General features: G+C 29.0%; 13 protein-coding genes across 13 annotated transcripts; 7 read left to right on the top strand and 6 right to left on the bottom strand.

Moving 5' to 3' along the window:
* Positions 1-49: 49 nt before the first annotated feature.
* Positions 50-1,153, top strand: cgd5_1320 (actin-like protein, putative; the record flags this gene model as incomplete). The annotated part of the gene is made up of 1 exon (XM_001388226.1): positions 50-1,153. A coding segment is annotated over one exon (1,104 nt), but the record flags the coding sequence as incomplete, so codon positions are not given.
* A 260-nt stretch (positions 1,154-1,413) lies between these two features.
* Positions 1,414-2,175, top strand: cgd5_1330 (SPAC25G10.01-like RRM domain containing protein; the record flags this gene model as incomplete). Its single annotated transcript, XM_626081.1, has 1 exon — positions 1,414-2,175. One exon carries the CDS (start codon positions 1,414-1,416, stop codon positions 2,173-2,175), a length of 762 nt encoding a protein of 253 aa, XP_626081.1.
* Positions 2,176-2,337: 162 nt separating this feature from the next.
* cgd5_1340 (conserved hypothetical protein) lies at positions 2,338-3,159 on the top strand (the record flags this gene model as incomplete). Its single annotated transcript, XM_001388227.1, has 1 exon — positions 2,338-3,159. The coding sequence occupies one exon, from the start codon at positions 2,338-2,340 to the stop codon at positions 3,157-3,159; it is 822 nt and encodes a 273-aa protein (XP_001388264.1).
* On the bottom strand, positions 3,156-3,551 carry cgd5_1350 (hypothetical protein; the record flags this gene model as incomplete). Its single annotated transcript, XM_626082.1, has 1 exon — positions 3,156-3,551. The coding sequence occupies one exon, from the start codon at positions 3,549-3,551 to the stop codon at positions 3,156-3,158; it is 396 nt and encodes a 131-aa protein (XP_626082.1).
* Positions 3,552-3,562: 11 nt separating this feature from the next.
* Positions 3,563-9,634, bottom strand: cgd5_1360 (superfamily I helicase; the record flags this gene model as incomplete). The annotated part of the gene is made up of 1 exon (XM_626083.1): positions 3,563-9,634. The coding sequence occupies one exon, from the start codon at positions 9,632-9,634 to the stop codon at positions 3,563-3,565; it is 6,072 nt and encodes a 2,023-aa protein (XP_626083.1).
* A 1,665-nt stretch (positions 9,635-11,299) lies between these two features.
* cgd5_1370 (hypothetical protein) lies at positions 11,300-11,833 on the top strand (the record flags this gene model as incomplete). Its single annotated transcript, XM_626084.1, has 1 exon — positions 11,300-11,833. The coding sequence occupies one exon, from the start codon at positions 11,300-11,302 to the stop codon at positions 11,831-11,833; it is 534 nt and encodes a 177-aa protein (XP_626084.1).
* A 59-nt stretch (positions 11,834-11,892) lies between these two features.
* Positions 11,893-12,948, bottom strand: cgd5_1380 (F11M21.28-like protein having 3 CCCH RNA binding domains; involved in RNA metabolism; the record flags this gene model as incomplete). Its single annotated transcript, XM_626085.1, has 1 exon — positions 11,893-12,948. One exon carries the CDS (start codon positions 12,946-12,948, stop codon positions 11,893-11,895), a length of 1,056 nt encoding a protein of 351 aa, XP_626085.1.
* Positions 12,949-13,490: 542 nt separating this feature from the next.
* cgd5_1390 (conserved protein) lies at positions 13,491-14,177 on the top strand (the record flags this gene model as incomplete). Its single annotated transcript, XM_626086.1, has 1 exon — positions 13,491-14,177. One exon carries the CDS (start codon positions 13,491-13,493, stop codon positions 14,175-14,177), a length of 687 nt encoding a protein of 228 aa, XP_626086.1.
* Positions 14,178-14,502: 325 nt separating this feature from the next.
* On the bottom strand, positions 14,503-15,201 carry cgd5_1400 (hypothetical protein; the record flags this gene model as incomplete). Its single annotated transcript, XM_626087.1, has 1 exon — positions 14,503-15,201. One exon carries the CDS (start codon positions 15,199-15,201, stop codon positions 14,503-14,505), a length of 699 nt encoding a protein of 232 aa, XP_626087.1.
* Positions 15,202-15,244: 43 nt separating this feature from the next.
* cgd5_1410 (conserved protein) lies at positions 15,245-17,221 on the top strand (the record flags this gene model as incomplete). Its single annotated transcript, XM_626088.1, has 1 exon — positions 15,245-17,221. One exon carries the CDS (start codon positions 15,245-15,247, stop codon positions 17,219-17,221), a length of 1,977 nt encoding a protein of 658 aa, XP_626088.1.
* Positions 17,222-17,784: 563 nt separating this feature from the next.
* cgd5_1420 (putative secreted protein) lies at positions 17,785-19,992 on the bottom strand (the record flags this gene model as incomplete). Its single annotated transcript, XM_626089.1, has 1 exon — positions 17,785-19,992. The coding sequence occupies one exon, from the start codon at positions 19,990-19,992 to the stop codon at positions 17,785-17,787; it is 2,208 nt and encodes a 735-aa protein (XP_626089.1).
* A 101-nt stretch (positions 19,993-20,093) lies between these two features.
* cgd5_1430 (hypothetical protein) lies at positions 20,094-20,480 on the bottom strand (the record flags this gene model as incomplete). Its single annotated transcript, XM_626090.1, has 1 exon — positions 20,094-20,480. One exon carries the CDS (start codon positions 20,478-20,480, stop codon positions 20,094-20,096), a length of 387 nt encoding a protein of 128 aa, XP_626090.1.
* A 517-nt stretch (positions 20,481-20,997) lies between these two features.
* On the top strand, positions 20,998-25,803 carry cgd5_1440 (large protein with signal peptide; the record flags this gene model as incomplete). The annotated part of the gene is made up of 1 exon (XM_626091.1): positions 20,998-25,803. One exon carries the CDS (start codon positions 20,998-21,000, stop codon positions 25,801-25,803), a length of 4,806 nt encoding a protein of 1,601 aa, XP_626091.1.
* Between the last annotated feature and the right edge of the window lie 10 nt (positions 25,804-25,813).

Here is a 25,813-nt window from a genome sequence, read left to right on the forward strand (position 1 = left end):
ACACCATTAAAATTGGATATTCAGGTGAAGAATTACCTAGGTAAGTTGAATTTCTTACCAAAAATATTTTAATTCTCTTAGGCATTGCTTCCCAAATTGTATCGGAAAAGTTCGAAGAAAAGATAAAATTTATACATCTGATCAAATTTACAGCTTGAATGAATATTTTTCTTATTGTCCATTTTCTGAAGGCTTACTAATTGATGTTTCAATGGAAAATGATATTTGGGAATATATTTTTAATAAAATGAATATTTCTCCAGGGGATATTGGTTTATTAGTCACTGAACCATTTCTAAACCCATCCTCACTTCAGCATTCTCTTTTCGAAATAATCTTTGAGCAATTTGGTTTTAATAAGGCAATAGTTACAAATCCTCCTGCAATATCACAGTTTGCATTCAATCCACAGCTAATTCCCAATACTGAGCAGCAAGTAATTAATCCTTGCTATTTGATTTTAGACTGTGGCTATCAGTGTTGTTTTAGTGTCCCATTTTTTCAAGGCTCACCAATTTATAAAGCTTGTAGAAGATTGGATATTGGCGGATATCACTTGGATCTTGCATTAAAAAATTTTCTTTCACTCAGACAAGTTGATTTATCTAGAAGCTCTTTAATTGTCTCAAAAATTAAAGAAAGTTGCTGCTATATTTCTAAAAATTTTGATCTTGATATTAGCAGGTCGCCAGGAAATAGTCCTGATAATTTGGTGGAGCAGATATATCAACTCCCTGAATTAAAACCAAACAGTAAGAATTCAAACTTCTACTCTCAGGAGTGTATATCTCCAGATAATATTGAACTTGAGAATTTCAATTTAAAAATGGAATCCGAATCTAGCGTGAATTGCGACCCTAGCAGAATCATTAAACTTTATTCTGAAAGGATTACTGTTCCGGAACTTTTATTTAGTCCTTCAAACGGAGGTTATAACTTTACAGGAATTGCCGACATGGTATCAGAGTCAATCTTATCATCCCCAAAGCATCTCCAAGAGCTTCTAGCGAATAATATATTGTTAATAGGAGGCTCTACTAAATTCAGAAATTTCGAAGCGAGATTAAATAAGGAGCTTTCCTCTCTACTACCTTCGGTAAGTTTAAAACTTAAACACTATCATTCAACTAACTTAAGAAGTCGTGGAAAATAAAAACAAGAAAATGCAATCAAAGACCTGACTTCACAACATGGGCAGGTGGCTCAATTTGGGGAGAAACAAACTTTGATACATATGCACTTTCAAAAAGTAAATACAATGAAATCTGACAAAAATTTTGTAAACATTACAATTGTTTGATATAAATCAATTTATTTGAATTATTTAAGCGGCCCAAAAAAGTTCCCCGTCGCACGCGGGGATAACTTTCTGTTTTTTCTACCCATTTATACTTTTCACATTTCCTTCGTAATATGCCAGAGGCAAAAAAACGGGGAAGAAAACCAATTTTTCGAAAAATGGAGGAGGATAATTCTGAGCCACAAACATGCCAAGCTGAAGAAGGCAATAGCCAAACCCAACATGAATTGGAACAGGCTGAACCAATTCAAGAAGCTACAAATGCGGAGTCAGATGAGAAGAACCAAGTAGCCCCTCAGATTGAACGAAGTAATGATCCTTCATGTACACTCTATGTTTGCAGGCTTTCTTTAAAAACAAAAGAAGATGACTTACGCCGGCTATTTGAGGATTATGGTGAAGTAACTGATTGTCATTTAGTTACTAATCCATTATCTGGCGAAAGCAGGTGTTTTGGGTTCGTAACTATGGGTAATGAGGAGGAAGCAGCGCGTGCAAAAGATGCACTGGATGGGAAAGAATATCAAGATGCAAGTTTGAAGGTTGAGACAGCAAGACGTGCTAAGCCATATGATCCCACTCCAGGAGAATATAAAGGGCCCCAATATCGATCAATTAAATATAATTCAAGAACTGGGTATTCTCGTTCTTCACATCGTGGCAATTCATTTAGACATTCTACTAGGAGTAGATATGACTATCCACCGCCATCTCATTCGAGGGGTGATCAATACAACAGACACAATGATGACTATTACAACAGATACTATGATAGCAGATACCCTAGACCGGATGATTATCACTCCTCTAGGTACCACTCACCGCCACGTTATTCTAGAGCAGATCCGTACGACTCAAGATATAGCAGACGATAAAGTTATTAATCAAACTAAAATTAACTAAATTTACTGTTTTTACAATATCCAGTCTAGAATAGAGTTTTGTACATTTCAAATTTTCCCGTCTTCTTATTCAGATTCCGCTTATTTCCCGTATTTTCCCCTTTTGTTCCCCCTTTTATTTTTATTTTATGAAAGATGCAAGAAATTGATTACAAGTTGGTGAATGGAACTCATAGTCTCTTGACAACTTACTTTCTCGTCTCGACTGTTGCTGTAATTTTTTCCAGCGTGGTCCGGTTTGCTAATTTGATCACGACTCACGGTAAACTTCGCAAGAAGAATTTATCCTCAGAGAATATTGGAAGTACCTCAACTGATAAGGTAATTTATTTAATATTGGGGTTGAGCGTGAATAAAGGGTGGTTTCGTTATTTCTATCTAGTTGGGGTATTCACAACATTAATTTGCGTATATTTAGGCTATCCAAATTGCCACAGATTACTTTTTTTTTTAATACATGTGATTAGAAGGCTATATGAAGAAGTATTTATTTCATATCATAACACAAATTATAGTAAAATGAGTATTTTTGTATTTTTATTTGGTATATCATACTATATTATAATGCCTATAACATTATTGGCTACCCAAGATTTCTATGGGAAATTTGTAGTTTTGCAATATATATCTTTCGCAGCATTTTCTTTAGTTCAATATAAAAGTCATGTTAAACTTTCAAACATTAGGAGAGCAAATTCCGAGGAGTATGGTATTCCTTATGGTGGTATGTTTAAATTTGTTAGTTGCCCACACTATTTCAGCGAGATTGGAATATATATATCATTATTTTTTGATGCTATTTTTAATTCAAATAATTTGCATATTGCGGCCGCTCTATTATATATTATTAGTTGTATGTATTTAAATGCAATACGAGCACATAAATGGTATATTAACTATTACAAGGAGTCATACCTATCTCTAAATCGCAAAGCAATTATTCCATATATTGTTTAATTTTCTGATAATATCATTTTTAGGCGTCCATCCTTCCAAGATTCATACGGATTTCTGATTATTCTAAATTCAATGTCATTTAAACTTAAATTTGGTGCATTAAGATTAACACCTAGAATGTGAAACAACCAATAATTATTCTGTAATCTTTCTGCGAGCTTCCATTCATTGAAAGAAATACGAAAAAAGTTCTTTTCTTTTTTTGATGATGATTTAACTTCAACAAATATTTCCTCCTTTGTTCCTCTTGTTTTATCCATGAAAACTAAAATAATGTCGTAAGGAAGACCCGATTCTGCTGTTTCATTAACCCAAGTTATATTGAAATAATCAATTCCAAGCTCGTTACTAAACTTTTCTTTCAAGGAATCAAAGGCTAGTTTTTCTCCCATCTTACCTATTTCTAAAATATCTTTTTTGGACAGTTAGTATTATATTCTATTTGAAGTTCTTCGTTTAATTGAACATCATTGCTCAATTTAAGAGCAGCATTATCCACATAATCAGATAATAGAAAATACTTTAGATCAATTTTAATTCCAATTTCTATTTCTATCTTCTTAATCCAATTAATTATAAATTTATCCCAAGCCATTTCATTTCTCGAAGATTCGAATTTCTTGATTGCATCTTTGAATATATGTTTTGTTACCATGATGCTTTTTAAGTTTGGATAATATTTTGGAAAGAAAGAAGTAATAAATGTGAGGATAGATAAAAGTGCCTCTTCAATCTCATCACCACCTAATTTATTTTGGTGTTTAACATACAGCTTATTTGTTTTAAAATCGAATAGAGCAGGAGTATAAAATGATTTTTCCAAGCATTTAATAGAAATATTCGTATTAGAAACCACTATATTGCTTTTTGAAATTAATTCGCTCCAATTTTTTCTTTTTTTAACTTTATCCTTAATAGATTCTTCATACAGTGGCCCAAATATATTAATAATTATTTCAAAATAAAAGGTTGAATCTAAACTGAGCTCAGTATTAGGATAAATATCTAAACTTAGATCTTCTGAATTCTTAAATAATTGAAAACAAATAGTATTCCAATCGTGGGTTAGTTCATCAAAATCTAAATTTTGCATATTTAAACTTGGCTGCATAATCGTAAACATGATAGGGGACCATACGACTTTTTTTTCTGAAAAAAACCTATATGCAAAATGATGAAATAACATGGAATTTGAAAATATAACTTCATTATTATCTCTAATTAAATCTGCATTTAACCATATACAATAATTATTTTTTTTAATAGTTGGCAAATTTAGTAAACCATATAGAATAGTTTTGTCATATTTATATAGTTGAGTAACAATACTTACATATGTCAACAATTGTTTTGAGTCTGCTTCAATTCGCTTTATTTTATATATTTCTATTAAATGAGCGATTAGATGCTTTCTTTCAGGATTTAAGGGAACTCCAAGTAATAAAAAGAAACTTAAAATATCATTGATTGAAATACTTAATTTGTAAATATTAGAAAATTGGTAAAACAAGGAGTGGCTTTTTGGTAATATATTCTCATCACTCCAATATAACTCCTCTAGATTCTTCCAAATTAAATTCTTGCATTCATCTTGAAAAGGAAACCGCAAATTTTTCCTTAAAGTGTCTAAAGAATTCATTGATATGTTTGATTTAGATTCTTTAATTATTAATTCTAGCAATGAAATATATGAACTTGGATTTATTTGATTTAAATTATATAAACTTATTTTGTAGAAGCTGGGATTATGTAAAGCTTCAATTAATGAACATAAATACTCCAAGCTAATTTCTGTTATAGTAGAAAATGCATCTGATAAGGTAATCGACATGTTTTTTTCTGTATTATCCAAAATTAAAAAATTTACAAATTTTGATATTACTTTGTGATGCTGAGTATTAGTATATAACGTCAACATTTTTGGTGGACAAAGGTGTTGAAAAATGAAATTGTTGTTTGATAGGTATTTCGAGACAAAAATTGGATATGATGAAAACTGAAGCTGTACAAATGAAGGCTTTTTTATAATTTCATGAATATTGATAGACCAATATATTTGAATTTCTTCCCAGAAATCGCAAACACAATTTATTATTTGATTTGATATTGTCGTTAGTGTCTCTTCAAAATATTCATTTCCAGTATTTTTTGATAACATATCATTCATTATTATTGCCAGTGACTCTATTCCATGACAGTAGAAATCTGTTATTGATATAAAATTTGATTTTTTAACATTATAAATAGATTCAATATGTTGATCTATTAACTCACTATTGTTTAACTTACTAACTGACCTGAGATGCTCCTGATAGTCATTTAAATTATTAAATTCAACTTTTTCAAAATAGAAAGGTAAAATTGACACTCCAAACTTGCTAAAATATGAGTTCCAAAATGATTCATCAGCATACTGGAGATATTTTTTGCTAAATGCGTGATAAGAAAAATTGTTAATTAAATCCTCATTTTTACTATCCAAAATCCGTTTAATGTTTTCAATTAGCGAATACTTCTTGCTGGTAACAAATAAATGAAAATTTTTTGGTGATATTGGTAATAATTCATCATTTGAGTCAGCTGCAAGTGTCTGTTTATTGCTGGTCGGACTATAATTTGATTTTGCAAGTAAAAAAGTAAAGAAAATATGATCATCTGTGCTAATGTCGTTGCAGTCAGCAAGACTTTCATAAATTATTTCATAATACTCATCAACTTTAAGGAATGATGGCCCAAGAATTTGAATAAAATTAATTATCTTGCTATAAATAAATAGTTCATCTTTAAAAAACTCTTTTAGTTGAGAAATAAAGTCTCTCTTAATAAAGTGTATTCCCAACTTTGAAATTGAGGGCATATCCTCTTCCATAATAAATAACTGTTTTTTAGAATTAGTATCAATTGGTTCTATATATCGACCTTCTTCTGTTAGAAACAACGGTAAGCGTTTTAGCTTTTGCAAATCAAAATTAATATCTGCATAAGAATCAATTAAATTTTCAATCAAAAGAAAAAGATTAAAATACCATTCATAATTTCTGCCAAAATAAGAATAATCAGAAATTATTCCTTTAATTATATCAACCAAAATATCTATATTGAATTCAGTTATTCCTAAATCTCTCAATAAAATATTCTCTGTATTATTTGCGAATGCATTATTAATTAAAAACTTATTAGAATATTTTTTTAACAAATAAGAAAATTCATTAATATTTGGAAAAATATCTAATAATATTTTAAATGTCCTTGAGTCATTATTTATAAAAACAGAATTTGAAGGTTGTATGAATATTTTTTCGCATGTATAAATACATTTTTCATTTATTAAAGCTTTATTAATTTTGGGAATTATTGGTATGAAAAATTCGTCTATATTATCAGCTTTTGTTGGTAATATTCCTAGAAACGACTTCTTTAATAAATGAAAACCATTTGTTTCACGTAACTTTGATATTAAATAAATAATTGCATTAGGTATAATTTCGCGAATATAAATGTTCCAATTTGAATCAATTGATATTGATTCCCTAGATGATGTAAGCTCGAAGTCTGCTTGAAGTATAAATTTCAATCCATATGACCTAATAGGCAAAAATGAAAACACCTCTTTATTGTCATAATTACATTCTCCATCAAATGTATCTGATTCGTTATTTATTTCTATTCCAATAGCCAAATTGTTTAATTTTTTATTTTTAACCAAGTTTGAAATATTTTTGGGAATTTCAAAATTATAATTCACAATTAAAAATGATTTTGTAATATTTCTATTGGATGAAAGTTTTCGCTTCTTATTTGTGGGATCACACATTATGTGTTTAAAAATATTTACCAAGATTAAATCTTTTGAAATTAACTTTTCAGATCTTGTTATTACCGTAACCCTATCATTAGTAATTAGTTTAATTCTTTTTAATTTATTTGTAAATAGGATTATATTATCATTTAATTTTAAATCTTCAAAAATTATATCTTCTTTATAAGGGAGCCAAAATTTAGTTTTATAAGTAGAAACTTCTATTTCATACTCATTATGAAATTTGTGATTTGGAATTAAATTATATAATTCTTCATCAACCCATTCCGGAAAAATATAGGATCCATGCTTTGAATTTAAGTTGAACTTGAAACAATAGCCATTACTAAAAATAAATGGAGTGTTTGTAATTAAAAATACGCTTTTAAATCCGATTCCAAAGCAACCAATTTTCTTTTCATTAAAAACTTTTGAGCTATTTCCAATATCACAAATTGAACTAATATCTCCTTCAGTAAATCCAATTTCATTATTAATTACAAGCACACCATTTTTGTGAAATACAAAAATAATTGAAGGTATTTTTCCAATACAAGAACAATACTGGTTATCATCAGCATTTTGTATCAACTCGAATATAAAGTGATTAATTTTCGTGTAAAGTTTAATTGATAGATTTTTGCATGATTGATTTATTATACTAGTGTAATTTTGAATTATCTGGTTATAATCTTTATCAAGAGCTTTTTCTGAAATACCAAATTTTTGTTTTTGAATAGACAAAATAAAACTTTTACAGTCAAAAATATTTATGGACTTATAGTTTGAACAATATTCACATCTTAACTCTTCAAAAATAAATTCATCTTCAGTAGACATTTTTACTAAGCATTCATTTTCTTCCAAACTATCTTCAACTTCAAGCGATATTGTTAAGTTTAAAGAATTGCAATAAAACTTGTTATAAAAATCATTTCTGATTTTGGAAGGTAAAACCTGAATTAACTTATTTAGTTCAGAAATATTGTTATTTTTTGATATGCTTTCAGATAATGATTTAACAAATTCGTCTCTTTCAACCTTTAAAACAAAAAGAATTGTCATTAATAAGTAGTCCCATAAGTCCAAATATAGAACTGGAGGGCAAATTCGCAAAATGCAAGAAAAAAAATCAATTAAATTAAATGATTTACAAATACATGATGATATATCAGTTCTTAGTATTTCTTTTGGAAATAATTTAATAAAGTTTTCAACTCCATTTTCTTGAATACATCCGCCTATAAAATAATTTAAAGTGTTAATCTCATTACATTGAGCTATTGAATCAATCATCAAGGAATAATAAGCATGTGCTGTAGAATATTTTTCACTATTAGGCTTTAAAATTTTATATATGCATATTTGGCAATTATTAATTTTTACGTTTGTTGATTTAGGCTTATTACCATTTTTTGAAAATTTGATAAAATTAAAATGTCTTAATAACTCGTTATCAATATTCTTATCTAAAAATTCTGTTAACTCTCCATATCTAATATGGTTATTTGCTGAATACCAAAATAAATGATCATATAAATCAATTAATATTGGTGCTGAATGAATAATTTTTACTAAATTATTTGAGAAAAAACCATCGTTAAGAGAATCATTTAAGCTTGAAATTAATAAGTCAGTCTGATTAATTTTAAGAGATAGTAAATCAACTACTCGATTATTTTGTTTTACATTGCTTTCGACAAGAAACGCTTCTCTAGTCATATCTTCAAGGCTTAAACCTAATAAGTCTAAATCTAATCCAAATTCCTCTATTAAAATTAAATTAATTGATTCTTTGATAAATTTTTGATCAGTTTGATTTAAATATCTTTTAACCGTTTTAAAGATTGTATGAAAAAATTTACAATCAAATTGATCAGACTTTTTGCCTAATTTTTCATCTTCAAATCGTAAACAAATACCATATGTCGAAAAAAACTCTAAAATTCCACTAGTTAATATTTCTTTGTTTGTATTTGATATTGTTTTTTGACTAAAAATCTTACTTAGAACATAAAAAATACTGGTAGAATTGAAAATTCCTATTCCTTCCAAAGAACTTGACTCTATTGCCTGAAGAAAGTCAATAATTGTAGAATAATCGTTTCTATTAATATTTGATAATGAAAAATTTATCGAGTTCAATAACGAGTCTACTTCAATCGAATTTCTCATATGATTTGCATAATTAATTGAATTAATAAAATTGTCATCTTTTGTTTTTATTAAATGATATCTCCATGAAATTGAGCTTAGAGATTTTAAAATAGCATAAAGTACTCTTTTATATCTTTGTTTTGATTCTAGAGAGAACAGATCTTGATTTTCTAGAAAATTATTGAAATGAAAAAGTCTATTTATTGATTTCAAAAACAAGTTGAAATGATTTTCTGCCTTATCATAGCATGATGCAAATGAATTTTTTGTATTAATATCGTTTAATATTGAATATATGTTAAATATCTCGCGACTATATCTCGATTGAAATTTTTTTGAGACTGCTCTAATATGTGAACAAAATGACTTATCTTTGCTTGGGCAAGTACACTCAAAAAGAAGCATATCTACAATTCGATAATCTGTGCTGAATGAGCAAACATTATAAATATCTGGGTCTTTATCACAAAGCATAATGCCATGGGGGTTTTGAGTAATAATATCAACTTTCTTATTCATTGTTTCGAAAGTTATCACATTTTTCAAATTAATTTAATATTCCGCGCTAAATAATATTTAATATTAATCATGAGAGCATATTCGATTATTATTTGTAACGAAAATGATGAAAGCAGTGTTAAAATACTGTCATCCTGTTATTGTCTTTCTAGGTACGGTGAAATACCCCCATTTTAAACATTAAATTTGCAAGATTAGATTTTCCTATTTTGAACGAAGTTATATTAAAGAAATTTTTATTTTTATTGTAAAATCCATTACTCCAAAGGTAAGTAAATTATTATCTTTATATCCAACATATTTTCCATAGCTAAATTCAGGAGTGCAGGAAATAATTACCCATGATGAGTATACAATATTTTCATATAAATGGAGTGATGGACTTTCAATATCTATGATATGTGACGATGACTTCCCTGCAAGGTAAGTATGAATTAAAAGACTTAAGTAAAACTATATTCTTTAGGATTGCATTTTCATCTATATTTGAAGCTTATATGAACATTAAAGATAAAAATCAACATGAATTGTCTTTATTAGACGATAAATTAATTTACAGAACAATTTTTACAATACTGAATAAATATAAAGTAAGTTGAATAAGTAGTAATTGATACTTCAAACTATTTGAATAGGAACCTCTAATTTCAGACGCAATTACTGAATCTCAAATAAAAATTGACAAGGCTCGAGTAAGTTTTTTTTTTCTTAATTTATTCCCTTTCCATTTTATTTTTTCTACAGGAAGCTATTAATGTTTCACTTAAATCTTTTTTAGATAGAGGAGAAAATTTGGATGAGCTTATACAAAAAAGCAACGATTTGTCTGACTCATCGAAGAAATTATTCAAAATGTCTAAAAAAACAAAGAGGCCATGTTGTAGTCTTCAATAATATTGCATGCTGCATGTAACTTAATTATTATTGCATGTGCATGCATTCCTTTTTATTTTCGTTTTCAAATAAATTGATAGGTATTATTTTGTGCAGATAGCAAAAATGTTTTTTAAAGAGAAATCTGTAAAAGAAGTCCCAACTGCTCCAGCTAGCCCTTCGATATTACCGTTGAGAGATGCCAATCTCCCTGAAACCGTAATAAAGGAAGTCAGCAAAATATTATATTTTGGTTTTGGAGGTTTTTTAACCATTTCAATAATTTCACTTGCAGTGCTTCAGGCTAATACAAATGCAGTTTGTGATCGGGTAAGTTCTAATAAAAAGTTTAATCGACAATTTTAAATCGTGTAGAATCTCGATGAAACTAATGGGTTATCTGCAATATTTTCACTTTCAATGTCTCTGGTCTGTTCTCTCATGCTTTTATTACCGGATCAAAGAGACGCGTTGATCAAGGCATTTAAATATAATGAATTTCCTTCCATGAAAAAAATATCAATTTGCAGCTGGGCTAGTATTATTTCGTTTATTTTGGTTCCTGCAGTTGTGATAATGCATGATAGTAAGTAAAAAGCTATAATTAAAGAATTATAAAAACTTTTATAGTTGGTGGATTCATAAAAATTTCTGAAAGTAACTCTTGTAAATATACTGCACCGGGACTATATATTGGTACGTTAACTTAATAATGGTTATATATCTATATTAATAATTTCAGGAACTTCAATTGTGCTGAGCTTTCAATTGCTAATCATACTCTTATTAACTATGGCACTTTTTTCCTCTAATTTAATGGACTTAATTAGTTCGCTTCCATCCATAAATTTAGAAAAAATTAATATATTCATTGATCATTTGGCAGGATTTTTCAGCTATACAAAATCCATATTTAACTGGATGATAAATCAATCAATTGATTTTATAAGAAAGCATTGTTTCTCAAACTGTGCCGAACTATATTCAAAATTCGTGACAAATTTTAAAAATCTGGGATGTTTGCTTTCTTCAATTACCAGAAAATTTACTGAAGCATCCAAAAATGTTGGCAGCAAGCTTCAAACTTTACTTGAAAATATTAGTAGGCTAAGCAAAGATACAATTGAAAAAACTAATCTTTTCGGTAAAGAATTGTGTGTCTTTGGAAAAGAAATATTCATAAAAGTCAAATCAGCCATATTGGCTATAAAAGAAGGATCGGCAGGTAAGTTTTTAGAAGTATATTTGGGACAATTTACCTTTTTTAGGTTTCAACTTAGAGACTATCCCGCTATTACCAAAGTAGTATGCAAACTAGTCTGTTAATCATTATATTTAATTAAAAGTATTTGCGCAAATATTTTTTTTCTAAATGCTTTAAATCCTCAAGGTAAAAATGAGTCGGAATTTGCTTCAGCAAAAACAGAAGAAAATTCAATACATTCTTTAAATTCGATGTTATTAATCTGACCCCTACCTAAATTATGCAAACTTTCTTTATGATAAATCGTCTTATTGCAATAAACTTTTCCAAGCTCATGAATGATGCTTGAGATCTCATGAAGATAACTATTAATATATTGCCAATACTCCAATCTTGCCAAATTTATTTCACTAATGTATAATTCTGGATATTCTGCAACTTTCCTCCATTTATTCAATAATTGTTTAATTTCAGTGCTAGGGTCAAGATCGATATTATTAGAAAAGCAAGATAAATTATTAGATTCTTCCCAACGTAAATTTGATTTATTAATATTGAAACCCTTCCCAAGCAAAGGTTTGTTTTCTAATTGAGGTTGAATTAAAAAGTTTTTCGTATTTTCAGAATCGTGTATGCATTTTAAACTTTTTTGTTTGGTTACCCCACTGTTTCTGTCATGTGATGTGATTATTTCCAAATTAGTAATTTCGTCATTTTTATTGCCAGAAAACATTGAGCTTTTAGCTGTGTTTTCAGATTCAGAAGTTGTTTTTTCAACTAATTTTACATTAGGATATTTGTTTAAATTAATTCCTCTCGTGAAAGGAAGCGTATATATTCTCTCCTGCCTTCTTTCTGCAAGTCCATGAATTAAATGGCAGTAGTAAGTTTTGCATTCGCCTTTTTGAAATGCTGTGCATAATTCTGACTTATAAATTAACGGATGATAAATTACTTCTTCCATCGAATGAGAATATGGACAATACCCTCCCCTGTTGCAAAAGTTTGCAACTTTTCCAGTTTCATGATCTAAAATTGTAATATCTGGGCAAATATCAGGTAGATATCTTAATGCAGATCGGTCGGATAAGTAAAATGGGCATCTTCTTGGCCAGTAAACATTATGAGAATATTGGCATCTTAGTGGGCCGAAATCGCAACCTTCCCTAAGACTTCTACGACATAACTTAGTCCGAAATCTAGTAAGCTCTTCAATACTCAATAATGCGTTTGCCATAATTTTCAAAACCTATTTATGTAGCAATATTTAAATAAAAATCAACTAACAACTCATATGGATATTGTCGCTATTAAATAATTGTGTATTGGATTAATACACACGGTCATTTTTTCTTGAATCATTTTCCTTAACCCCTCTTCTTTCAAGTATTTCTCCAGCCAATTAAATTTATATATCGTTGCAACGATAAAACCAGTGGCGTGATAGACATAACGTTGAAGATTGAAGTAGTTTAGATTAATAAAATTAACGTGATATAAATTAGGAATATGAAATAAAAATAAATGAAATATAGCCTAAGTATTTATTGAATAGATACCTCAGCTCTTCTCAACTCAAGAATTTGAAAATATCCTACTATACTTGGCTTTTCAACTTATCTTTTTGAATTTAATGTCATAAACTTGACGTGATATTTATCTTCATTTACTTTTTTCTACAATTCGTAGACTTCTAGCATATTATATTTGATTATTCTTTTTTTATTAAATTAATTTTTTCTAACAAAAAAATAAGTTGCGGTATTTGCTCTAATACTGATGGTTTTTTTTTCGAAAAAACATCTGTACCCATTTTCCTGGGAAAATGTAGTAAATGCATTTTGGAATAAGTATCCTAATGATCTTCAATCTCATGTCAAAAGAGTAGACATTGTTAATATTTATTTCGATGAAAAAGATAAAGTATTATATACAAAAAGATTATTTTCCCTTAAATATAATTTACCAAAACTTTTAGAGCGAATTATTGGAAGTAGCTTAAGTGGGCTTGCAATTGAAGAGTCAAAGTGTGACTTTAATGAAAAAAGACTTATTTCTAATGGAACTAATCACTCATTCAATAATTTCTTTTTAATCCGGGAAACTTGTGGTTTTTCATCGAATAATGAATGCCCAGAATCAACATTGTATATGCAAAATATGGCATTTAAATTATTTGGGGAAAAAAATAAGTTGAACCGCATGAACAAGTTATTTGAAAGTACAGTAGTGAATTTACTTAATGAAAAGTCACAAAGTGGTATTAAGGTAATGTATAATAAAATTGATCAAATTAAATCAATGTTGAATAACAAATATGAGATAAAAGGAAGTGAAAATAAATCAACTAGTTATAAACTTAATGGTTTATCTAAAACCTACGAAAAAAAAAATTTTAAGTTTTTTGAAAAAATCAATAAAATACTGTTAGTACCCTACAAAGCTATCTTCCATAATAAAAATTGAAGAGAAATATCAATATTTAGAAATTAATCTAGATAATAATAAACAAATGTCATAAATTGATTTTTTTTTTCCGTTTAAATTTATTCTTTTCTCCTTTGTTAAAGACTTTATTTCGTTGTAACTATCATATTCTTCTTCTATCTCGTTTTGAATATTCTTCTTATTCTTTATCAAATTTAACTCTTCAGAAAGAACATCACATTTGTGCCAGAAAGATTGAATATTTTTTGAGTCTACAATTTTTTCATAGATAGTGTTTTTGATATTTTTTATAAATAATCTAAGATCTTGTTTATCTTTTTCCAATGCTTTTAAAAGTATTGACCTATACTTGAATTAAGGAGTCGATTATGTAACTCAATTTTTTCGTTCTTAAAATTAAATAGTCAAGAAAAAGTATACACTTTGATTTATCTGTTTTATTAACTAATCCAACAGACTTTTCACTTAATAATTGAAATATTAATTGAGTTAAAGACTGAAACTCAGATTTGCAAAGTAAGCTATAAATTAATTGCATTTTAATTCCTACAGTAATGCTTTCTTCAACTGAAGAAACATTTTTGCCCACCTCAGCGTGACTCTTTTTCGAGCTGACAATTTTTTTCCTCTCATCTAATTGGCCTGTACTTGAGTTAATTTCCTTTTTATTCAAATATTCTTGGCATTGTTGGGGATTAATTTTTGTAGAACATCCGCTTTCGTTTTTTTCTTTTTTTGAATCAATTGGCCTTTTTGATTGATTTTCATTTTGTATTTTCTGATATAAACTGCTCGAAAATTTTTTTGTCGTATTTTCAACCTTCTTAGTATTTTTGGAATTCAAATTATTCGGTAATGTTGAACTACTGTTTAAGTAGCAATGAGTACTTTTATTTCTATCTATTTTTGGTAAATATTGATAAGGAGAAGAATTGCCATTAACATTTGAATAATTACTTCTAGCCTTAGTTGTGCCACTGTTTTTTACTATATTATCAATTTGCCCAGTTTGAAAATTATGTGGAAATTTTCGTTTCATCATAAATTATTGCTTTTTTCCTTTAAGTTGCGGTTAAATTATAATAATGGTTTCAAAACAGTTTAAAAGGTTACTCGAAGAAAAAAAAGAATTAGAACTAAATACTCAAGGTTTGGATAATGATTTATTTGATCATTTCTCCAATGTTAGTTACGGAAATTCTTTTAACGCACTAGTTTCCAACGACGACGAAGTTATTTTAAGTGATGATTATGTTCAACCTAAAAAAAATCAGACTCAAGAAAATGCAGAATATTACAAAAAACAAAAAAAAAAAAGCGAGAAGAAGAGGGGAAAGAAAAAACTAGTCAATGAAGGCTTTGAATCATCTGTTCCAAATAACGATTCTAGATGCTGTTTAACTATGAACAAAAAATATTTTAATTGTGAAAATGAAATTTGCTCAATATTTGGAAATGAAGCAGTTAAATTTGAGAAGAAAACTAATTCGAGAAATTTCAACCCAAAAAACAGTCATTTAAACATTAGACACTATTTCATTTCATGCGATTCACAATGGCCACATTTAAATCGAGAGGAATCTGGACTAATCATGAAGTTTATTGAAGAAAAAAATGAATTCTCAATATCATTTGATATTGAATATATCAAAAATAAAGAAGTATTGGATATTTTGATTGATTCAATGCTTGTGGATGAAATTCATATCTTTATGGAAAAAAATCCATTTTTCTTTAATGGGCTAATAAGGCTAGCAGAGATTAGTGCTTTAAGGGATGAACATGAAGTTGCATTCCAACACCTACAAAAGGCATTGTATGTGTTTGAATCATCGTTGCATCCATCATTTTCCCCATTTAGATATACAAATGGTCTTCCAAATACTGCGATAAAATCAAGTGAAGTTGAAAGTCGAGATATATTTATTCTGTTGGGATACTATATGATCGCTCTTGGTAATAGAGGACTATTTCGTACTGCACTTGAATATTGTTTATTATTAATATCTATGGACATTGCTCATGATCGATTTCATTCTCTTCTTCACTTAGATTATTATGCCGTTTTATCTTCAGAATTCGAGACACTATTCCAAATTAATATCAACTTCATAAATCAATTCCGCAAATACTGTACATGGAATGAAAAAAAAATAGTTCAAACTGATGGTAAATATGGTAGAATAGCTAAAAGATCATCTGATTCAACGCCACTTTATTATATTTTACCAAATTTTGCATTTGGAATACCGCTTGCACTTTATATTAAACACACAAAAACAAATTCATTAAATAAAGAGCAACTAGATATTTTTTATCAACAAATTAACGATATTACGATTGACCAAATAATTAACTCAAAATTTGACACAAATCAAATTCAAAAATGCAGCATATATTTGATCCAGTCAATGTTAGTATTTCCTGAATTTGTAAGTTTACTAAAGGAGAATCTTGAAAATAGTCAAATTGCAAGTAGTTTTTCCGCTTGGAATAAGATTTCTAATATTTTAGGCGATTTTTCTGGAGAGTTTGATGTCAATTCAGATAGCACTGAAAATAATGTATATCCTTATCTATTGGTAGGAAAGCTCTTGGTAGAAGCAAACATGGAAAAATGTAAACAAATTTGGAAGAAACCAGTATATCTTTCTTGGGTGAATGCATGTTGCAATAAAATATATAATGTTATTATTGAAAATGCTGAAAATCGCAATTTAATTAAATTATTCGTATTAAAAAGAAGAAATATGCTGTTGGAATGCAAATTCAATGTATTCAGATATTTGGATGTGAAAAAGTCTGAATTTTTCATTAACCCAACTTTGCCTTCATTCTTTAGAGACGAAAATCCAAAAAAAAGAGAAAATTTTCTGGAAAGTAATTCAACTATTTCAAGATCAGTTTCATTATGTTCAGATCCTATCTCTTTATATTTTCTCTCCCTATTACCATGGTACACAATTGATCAAAATGTTAACGATGCGCTATCAATTAATTTGAAAGAAATAGTTTTTGAATGTTTGTATGCACTGAAAAACTATTTAAATAGGAACGTTTAGCTTATTTTATTGATTTTAAAATCTTCATGTTTAACTTTTTTTTTTACTCTATGCTAATCCATTTCCCAATATTAACTTAATGAATTACTGAGCTGTTTACATTTTCCTGTGTTATATAAAAAAAATAATTCGCAATAATTTGATCAAATATTTTGTTTTTTAATAATATTTTTCAAGATTGGGTAATTTGAACCAACTCTACGAAGATATATTTGTATCTACATTTAAACGAATTGAAATACAGTTAAAAAAAAAAATTTGAATCAAATATAAAACTATGAGAAAATTGTTTATTAAAAATTACTAAACTTATTAAACATAATGTCATTACGTTTAAATTTTGAAAAACTCGGTTAATTGTCAATACTAATAGTTTGAATTAATTTAATTCGTTAATGTTTACTCAATTTTTCAAGTGAATGTTTTGATTCCAAATATTTCTATTAATTTCTTTAAATTATATTCTAATCCAAAATTTGTATTATTATTTATATATATTAAATTGTGAATTTAAAATATATGAAATTTTCTCTTGCTATTTTTATTATATTAACAGATTTCCTTTAAACTTTGTATTCTGCTATCTTATCTAATAATAGCTCTAAATTCTCTTCCAATAATAAATCGCCCTTCATTGATTCTTGAGATAACTCTACTAGGCGTTGAACTCTCCTAATACCTCTGAACAAAAAATCAAATGCGCACTTCATTGAGTCATTTATATGAAATCTATATTGAAGTAATGTTTTACCTCTTTCAATTATTTCTTTTGTTTTCATTTTTGCCTTTACAGTATCGTTTTCATTTCTTGGAATAAAATTTCTTAAATCATTACATCTTTTTAAAATTCTTTGTCTTTCATTTTCAAATGCAACAATACCAATGTTAACCTTTTCTGCTGCTTCGCTATTTTCCTCATTAATTTTACTGAGTGTAACTGGGCACGACTTTGCAATGTATCTTAATTTTGAACGGCTTACTTCAAACATCTTTAACCTGTCTTGATCAGATGTTACCTTTTGGGGTTTTTTCTTAATATTTTCGGTTATTTCTAACAATATTTTATCTGCTCTTTTCACAAAATGATCTATATCCATGGTAATGTCTCTAAGGACAGAGTTTTTCATCTTTAATTTGTTGAGTAGCTTCCTCGCATCTCTTGATTTTGATTGCTCAACGTAATTACAAACTTGTTTTAAAGAAGATATTTTTGATATTTTTTCCTGTTCCAATTCAAAGTTTTGGATCATTTTAGGCATCTCAAATTGATTATTTCCGTCTGCGTTCGCTTCAACAACTACTCCAATACTGCTTGCAACAATATTTGTATCTGTCCTAGCTGCCTTGTTATTTTTAATGTATTGTAAATCTTTAATTGGAATTTTAGAATTACTTGTGCTTCCAACTCCAATACCATGTATTCCTCCTGGTGAAACGCCACCTTGCACTGCATTTTTTTCTTTAATATTCGTATCTAAAATTCCCTTATTTGGCTGATCTAAGTTATCTTGAGAATCCTTAGCTTTATTATTACTTTCGTTGCTTTTATTGCTTTTTTGGTTTAGTGCCTTTTTCCTCTCCTCCCTAATTGTTTTCTTAATCATGGCAGATTTGTCAGGAAATAATGGTATTTGAAGCTGGCCAAGTATCTCTGGTTTGAATAATTTAATTGGTATACCTCTAGCATTGCTTGGATCAAGAGGGCTACACGAAGCATAAAATCGTTCATTGTTGACGATGTTTGTTGCGGCTTCCTTAAATTTTGAAATATGATTGACAGTGATATCGCAGATGGAATCTAAACCATCTATGATTGACTCAAAAGTGCTATTAAGTTCCATAGCATTTTTGAAGTCATTGTTATTCAAAAGCTCTTCCCTGAAAAGGTCTAAAGAGTTTATGTGATTTAATATTCGACTTCTTTTTATATAATTCAAATCAGAGTTATTCTTTTGGAAGTCAATTGTCCAACCGAATAAGTTTGGATGAGTTGTACTATCAATCTTAAAAAGCCTAGAAATAATTAATTTAATTCTCCAAATATCATTAGGAACGTTACATTTTAATGAACGCACGCTCATTTCCAAAGTACTTCTTGTAGTTCCAAAGTCGAGTATTTTTATATTATTTGGCGTAACTTTAAGTAGTGAATCAACATTTTCTTGATAGTTTGAGCCCTTCAAATTGAACTTTGTATTAGCAACCTGAATATTACCAGTATTTAAATCACAATGAAGAATATAACCGAAATCTGAATGTATGTATAATGACGTTAGGGTCGAAAAAAATGAATGAACTAGTATCCAAATAATTTCGGCACGATTATCTAGCCTTTTTTGTAATTCTTTAATTGTTTTAGCTGAGGAAATCCAATTGAGATAATCGATTGAAGTTAGCCATCTTACTAATACTTGCATTGTAACACCATTTATTTTTTCAGTAATTAGTATTCTATTAAGCACGATATTTTTTTCAATTTGTAAACAGTAAGTCCTAGGAGTAATTCTTATTTTTCCACGACCATATGTCTTTACAGGTATTAATGGAAAATTCTGTTTAGAAAGTAATGATGTATAATAAAGTTCTCTTGTATAACTTGAGTGGAATGAAATTTTTAGAGCAATTTCTGTTGGTGAGCTGTATTCAAAATGGTTAATGACACTCGTTGGGTTATCCTCTAACTTGAACAAAAGAGAATCGATATCAAATTCACAACTTTCAATTATCTGTAAATCATTCACTTTTTTCGGAATTTTAAACATATTAATCATTTCTGTTATTTTGTTTTTTTCAACTCCATTAATATCTACAAACAATCTAAATACAAACCTATAAAATTAGCCACTTACCTTCTAGCTCTGAATTCATTATTTTACTTCGAGAACTCGATTTTATATGAGCAAGAGCAACCGCACCAAACATTCCATATTGGATAAAAAACCCTAAAGAAGTTAATAGTAGTCATTATTGTTATTAGGTTTTCCTTACCCATGTATTCCTCATGTCCTGGATTTGCCCCATCAAACTCTCTTTCATTATACTTAATACATTCAATTGGTCCAAGAGAAAGGATATGACATATAATTGCAATTTCCTCTCTAGGTGCCTGAGTACGTTGCCATTGAGGTTTATCTTGATTCACAAAAAATCTTTTGGCTATCTTATCAGAAGAATCTTTGGCCATTACGATTAATCGTTTGTATTCTATTTTAATTAAAATAAATAAAATTAGAAATACTAAATTGAATTTTGGTATCATTAGACTTTCAATCACTTTACTTAAATTATTCTAAAAATGGATTATTTTTTTTCTAAAAATGACCAAATATTTGTATTTGACTTAATTCGGTTAGTTATATATCCGTTACCTAAATGCATTTACTCACATTGCACCGCTCGCACTAAATGTATCTGCGCAAGTGCAAATACTAAGCAGGGGGAAAAAACATTTTTTTATCAAATATATGCAACTATTGATCATTTTGTTCTTTATAATTATTCAATTCTTATAAAATGGATAATTTTCTTTTGTAATTTTTTCTAAAACAAACCAAAAATATTTTATTAATATTGTTTTACTATTAGTATTATAAATGAAATATATATATATATATATATATATATATATATTGTATAAAATTGAAATGTTAAATAATATACATTATGTATATTGCCGCCAGTTGATCTAAAATTTCAGAGAAAAAAGATTGCAAGGGGCAGAAAGTATAATTAACATCAAAATTTAATATATAAATTATTTTTCAAATGAGAGGAACATGAAGATTACGTTCCTTGTTTTATTTTTCGGTTGCGTTTTTGTGTCGGTCTATTCTGGTGAAGAAAAAGCATTTGATAACACAAAAACGCAATGGGATTTCATATTATCTGCAATAAAGTCGTACCCAAATATTAAATGTAAAAATTTACCAAAAGAAGTACCTGGTGGATTTTATTCACATGGTGAGACTAAATTCTTTCCTGAAACGAATGAGAAGATTAGAATTTTGACAGAAAATTGTGTTGGAGCACTTTCAAGCCTACTTGAGCTCCATTTACCTAGAAGCCAAAGAAAATATTCATTTAAATTTTCAGACATCAATGAAGTTGATAAAACATTGAAATCATTTTGCAGCGATACTGCAAGTAGATACTTCAGTTTTTCTGGATTTATTCAGTCAATTAAAACAGAAAACCCGATTGGAACTAAAAGCATGGGTGGGAGGGCAGATCGAAATTTATTAAATTCAAGTGAAGATTCATTCAGTAAATGCGAAGGTATAAATAATCAAATTCCTTTACGAAAAAAAAACATTTTTTTTCAAGGAAAGACAACAAAGGAAAAGAAATTCAGTGCAAACCAATTGGGTTTTTCAAAAACTCCATCCGAACTCACAACTGAGGGATTGGAGTATAATGCGTCTGAATATGAACAATTTGAAAGTGAAGGCACTCCAATTTCCAAATATAAAACTCCAAAAGTTTTAACCACAATATTGAAATCAGTTCTAGATGAAAGTAAGGAGGATTTACCAGCATTAGAAATAACAATTTCTCAACTTCCTAAACAGGTACAAAACAGAGTCCTTACGTTCTTTAGATCAAAAGACGTGGATGGAATTGTTGAAAGTTTAAATAAATTGCCCAGACAAATTGTGGAGTCATTCATAAATAGTATAGAACTTGAGAAAAAACAAATAAAATTTCAACTAGGATCAAATTCTGAACAATTGGAATTTTCCATTCCTTTGTTTGAGGATGAATGGAGGGCAATTATTGATTTTATGAGTGACCCATCATCACCTATTCAGTATGAAAAAAAGATAAATCCTTACGAGCAAATTAAAATTCCAAAAGAGTTCAAGTATAGTAATGGAGTTTTAAAAAAATTTATTCAGTATTGTAGAAGAGGAATTAGGAGTTTAGCATATGAAAGGTATATTTCCGAGGACGGCGTAACTTATTATAGTTATAATGAAAATAATTTGAATGGAATATTAATTGCAGGAAATGATTCTGACCATAGAAAAGAGCAAGTTGAGGCTTTTTGTTATATGGTTTTCGAGAAATTGTACGGGAAGAAAGAAAAAGAAATGATGAATAAAAGACACTTAAAAGCATTAGAAATAAAGAAATCATGGGAGGATGGCGGAGTAAAGGGGGCAGTAATAGACCAACTGTTAAAAGGTTTCTCTGATGAAATTAATGATGAAAGATTGCAATGGCTATTTTTGGTAGAAAGCGCTAGCATTCCTAATCCGCTAGTTTACAGCACTGACTTACCAAAACATACAATACCGATCTCTTTTACAAGCAAACCTACAGATGCTGCAACTGAAATTACAGGGAAGATCAGATCATTTGTCTACAATTGTAGAAATGCTCTGATGACATTAGGAGTAGAAAAGTTCCCGGGAACAAAGTCACCCCTCAACAAAGTACATTTGGGTCTTGATAAAGTTCAAGGGTTAATAAAATTTTGTAAATCAGTTGCGCATAGATATATGGGAAGACTTGTTGAATGGTTTAACATAATTCAAGCCTCTTTAGATGATGACATCATTAAATTAATTGATATGAAGAATCCTGAATTTCGTTGCCCAGATTACTATGAATATGAAGACGAATCAAAGCTAGCAGATAACTGTTCAAAAACCATATTAATGATGATAAATGAAAACAAAAAAGCAGAAGAAAATAGGAGAGCCAAAGTTTGGAAAGGATTAAAAATAAATTCTCAACCAAACCATGTAAATCATCAAATACGCTTATTTTGTAACTCTGTTGCGAATGAAAGACCCGAAATTAGGATAGCATCAGTTGATGAACTTTCAGAGCAGGGAATTGGCGGTGAACTTAGTTCAGTTGAGGAAATACAAGGTTATAACAAGGAGCAACAGGCATTAGAAATTGTAGAAGAAAGATTAAAGACGATTGAGAGTAAGCAAATAGAAGAAAAAGCTAACTCTGCATATAAACTAGATAAATGGAATCAGCTTCAGGATTTCATGGTTGAGAATCGGAGAATTAGAGAAAAACTTGACAAACATTCCAGGAGACAGTTTCAGAAGTTATTTGAAATAGAGGATGCACAAAAGGACTTATTATTATCATTGTTGAGTGAAGATATAATTAATGAGAAAAAAAAAGAGACTATTAGAGATCTTATAGATAAATATTCTTCTGATTTATTATCAATGAGAACAGAATGGGCTGATTTGTTATTTCAGATAAGTAATAATAATAGAAAAATTACAGAAGCGGAAATAGAAATTATGAATTTTGTTCATCAAGCTTTAGATTATATCGCAATTTCACATAGAATTGAACTTGTAAATTCATCAACAATGGCGAATATGATACATTGGGAAGAGACACTTATAGAGAAAGAAAGAACATATATAAACTCTAAGATGCTGGAATATAGTAGTCGTCTAGACTCTGATCAAAAAATTCAAAAACTTAAAGATATGCATTATAAACGACGGCAGTTATTTGAAAAAAACTTATATAGAATTCTTCCCCGTAAGCTCTGGAATAGAATACATAGCTTAGCTGCTAAGGGTCTTCATCCTTTGATACTTGCAAAAATCAGTGAAAAAGAATTAAAGGAAAGAAAGAGTTTAATAGTTAAGCTTCATGAAGAGAAAAATAATATAATTGCAAAATATGATTCTGAAGGTCAAAAGTTGGCGAGACAACTGATTGTTATAGAGAAGGTTGTTGATAAACGACTTGCAGATTTAAATGAAATGTGGGATAGTACCTACTCGATTGAATATTCAATTCAATGGGAGCTAAGAATAAAGGATATGCAGGACACTTATCTATATTTAAACAATGAATATAATAAAAATGCAGAGTTTATTGCAAGGCAACAGCTTCGTCAATCTCAGCTTCAAATAGGTAATCCTCAGTATCAACAGTTATTAAGTGAGACAAATCAATCAATAGAGATTGCTACTGATGAAATGAAAAAGTTATTGAAATTAATGAACGAGCTGAGGCAGAAGAGAAATGAACTAGATACACTTGTTGAATCAGATTTATCAAGAAATTATGCGGAAAAAATAAATACTCTAAGGAGAAATTCAAAATTATTAGAGGACAATATAAGCAACGATATTAGTATTTTGCAGAAAAAAAATGAAATTTCTCAATTACAACTTAATAGGGACATAAAATATTTTGAGATTACAAATATGAGATCAGCTCTTTCTGAAAGGCAGAAAAAGAGCGAGGGGCTCATCGAGGCAAATATGTGGCTAAATACCAAGAATGAGCAATTATTTTCTGACTTTGAATCTAAGTTAAATGATGATTTGAGTTCTTTGACATACTCCTTTGAAAAGCCTGAAAAACATGGAGCATATTTAGCTTCAGAAGAAATTCCAAACGAAGCATTATCGGAGCTTAATAAATATAAAGAGCAACTCAAGATTAGTTTATTTAACGTAATGTTCTATAATGAGAACATAAATGATAATGACATGCAACATATAAGTCAATTTGAATCAATGGATTCAAATATATTGGCTTATAAAGAGATATTTGAATCAGAAGGTGAAATAGATGATGGAACATTGTATGGTGAATTGAGTACTCTGGAGTGGAATATCATTCAATCTAGATGGGAGCTACTTAAGATGAAACATTTTTATATAGAAAAAAAAGAAAAAATATTGATGGAGTGCGCAGAAATGAGAAACTCCTTAGACGAATTAATGCTGCAAAAGTATGGGATGATACCTATTACGAAGTCAAAAAATGTTCCCAGCAAAGCAAGCATTTTGGCTATGAAAGGAATAGGTATTAATCTAGGCGATGAGCTGGGAGTTTCTGATGAGAGCAATAACCTTAGCTATGATAGTAAAGTTCTTAAACTTGTGCAAAAAAGACTCGAAGATGCAAACTCCGTGTTCGAACAAGAGCTTTCGAATAGATTGAGTATTCTAGATGAAAAAATAAGAGAAGGGAGAATAAGATTACATGAAGCTGCAAGAGAAGTTGTCTCAAATTGGGAGTTGCAACAGTCAACAGCTTCATTTAGATTTGCTTCTCCTCAAAATAAAGACAGAATGAGAGAAGCATTTGTAAGAGAGCGTGATAAGGTGACAAAAGATGAAATTAAAAAAACGATACCGATAAAACTAGAAAAACATATATTGCTTCAGCAACAAAAGGATCGTGCGTTACAATTCAAACGTGACATAGATTGGATACATACGCCTGGAAGGGTAGCGAGCCAATTAATGAAATTTGAACAAAAAATTAGAATTTTCCAGAAAAAAAGACATGATCACTATGAGCGAACCTTGAGGTTTCTTACATTTCAAGCAGAGCAAGTCGATCGAATCAAACAAATCGATGAAGAACTGAATGCCGATGAAACAAATAGTTCAAGGTCCAATGGACTTGGTATTCCACAAATCAATATTCAAGAACTAAGGAGAGAAAGAGAGAAACTAGAATCAGATCTTGCTCAAAAAAGGAGAGAGTATCAACTGCAACTTTCTAGTTTTCAAAATGAAAGAGATGCACTTTATGACGTGTCAAAAAATCTTAAAGATGATGAAAATAGTTAGGTAGAATGAA

The sequence above is a fragment of the Cryptosporidium parvum genome, chromosome 5 (genome assembly GCF_000165345.1).
Source record: "Cryptosporidium parvum Iowa II chromosome 5, whole genome shotgun sequence".
Classification (NCBI taxonomy): Eukaryota; Apicomplexa; class Conoidasida; order Eucoccidiorida; family Cryptosporidiidae; genus Cryptosporidium; species Cryptosporidium parvum.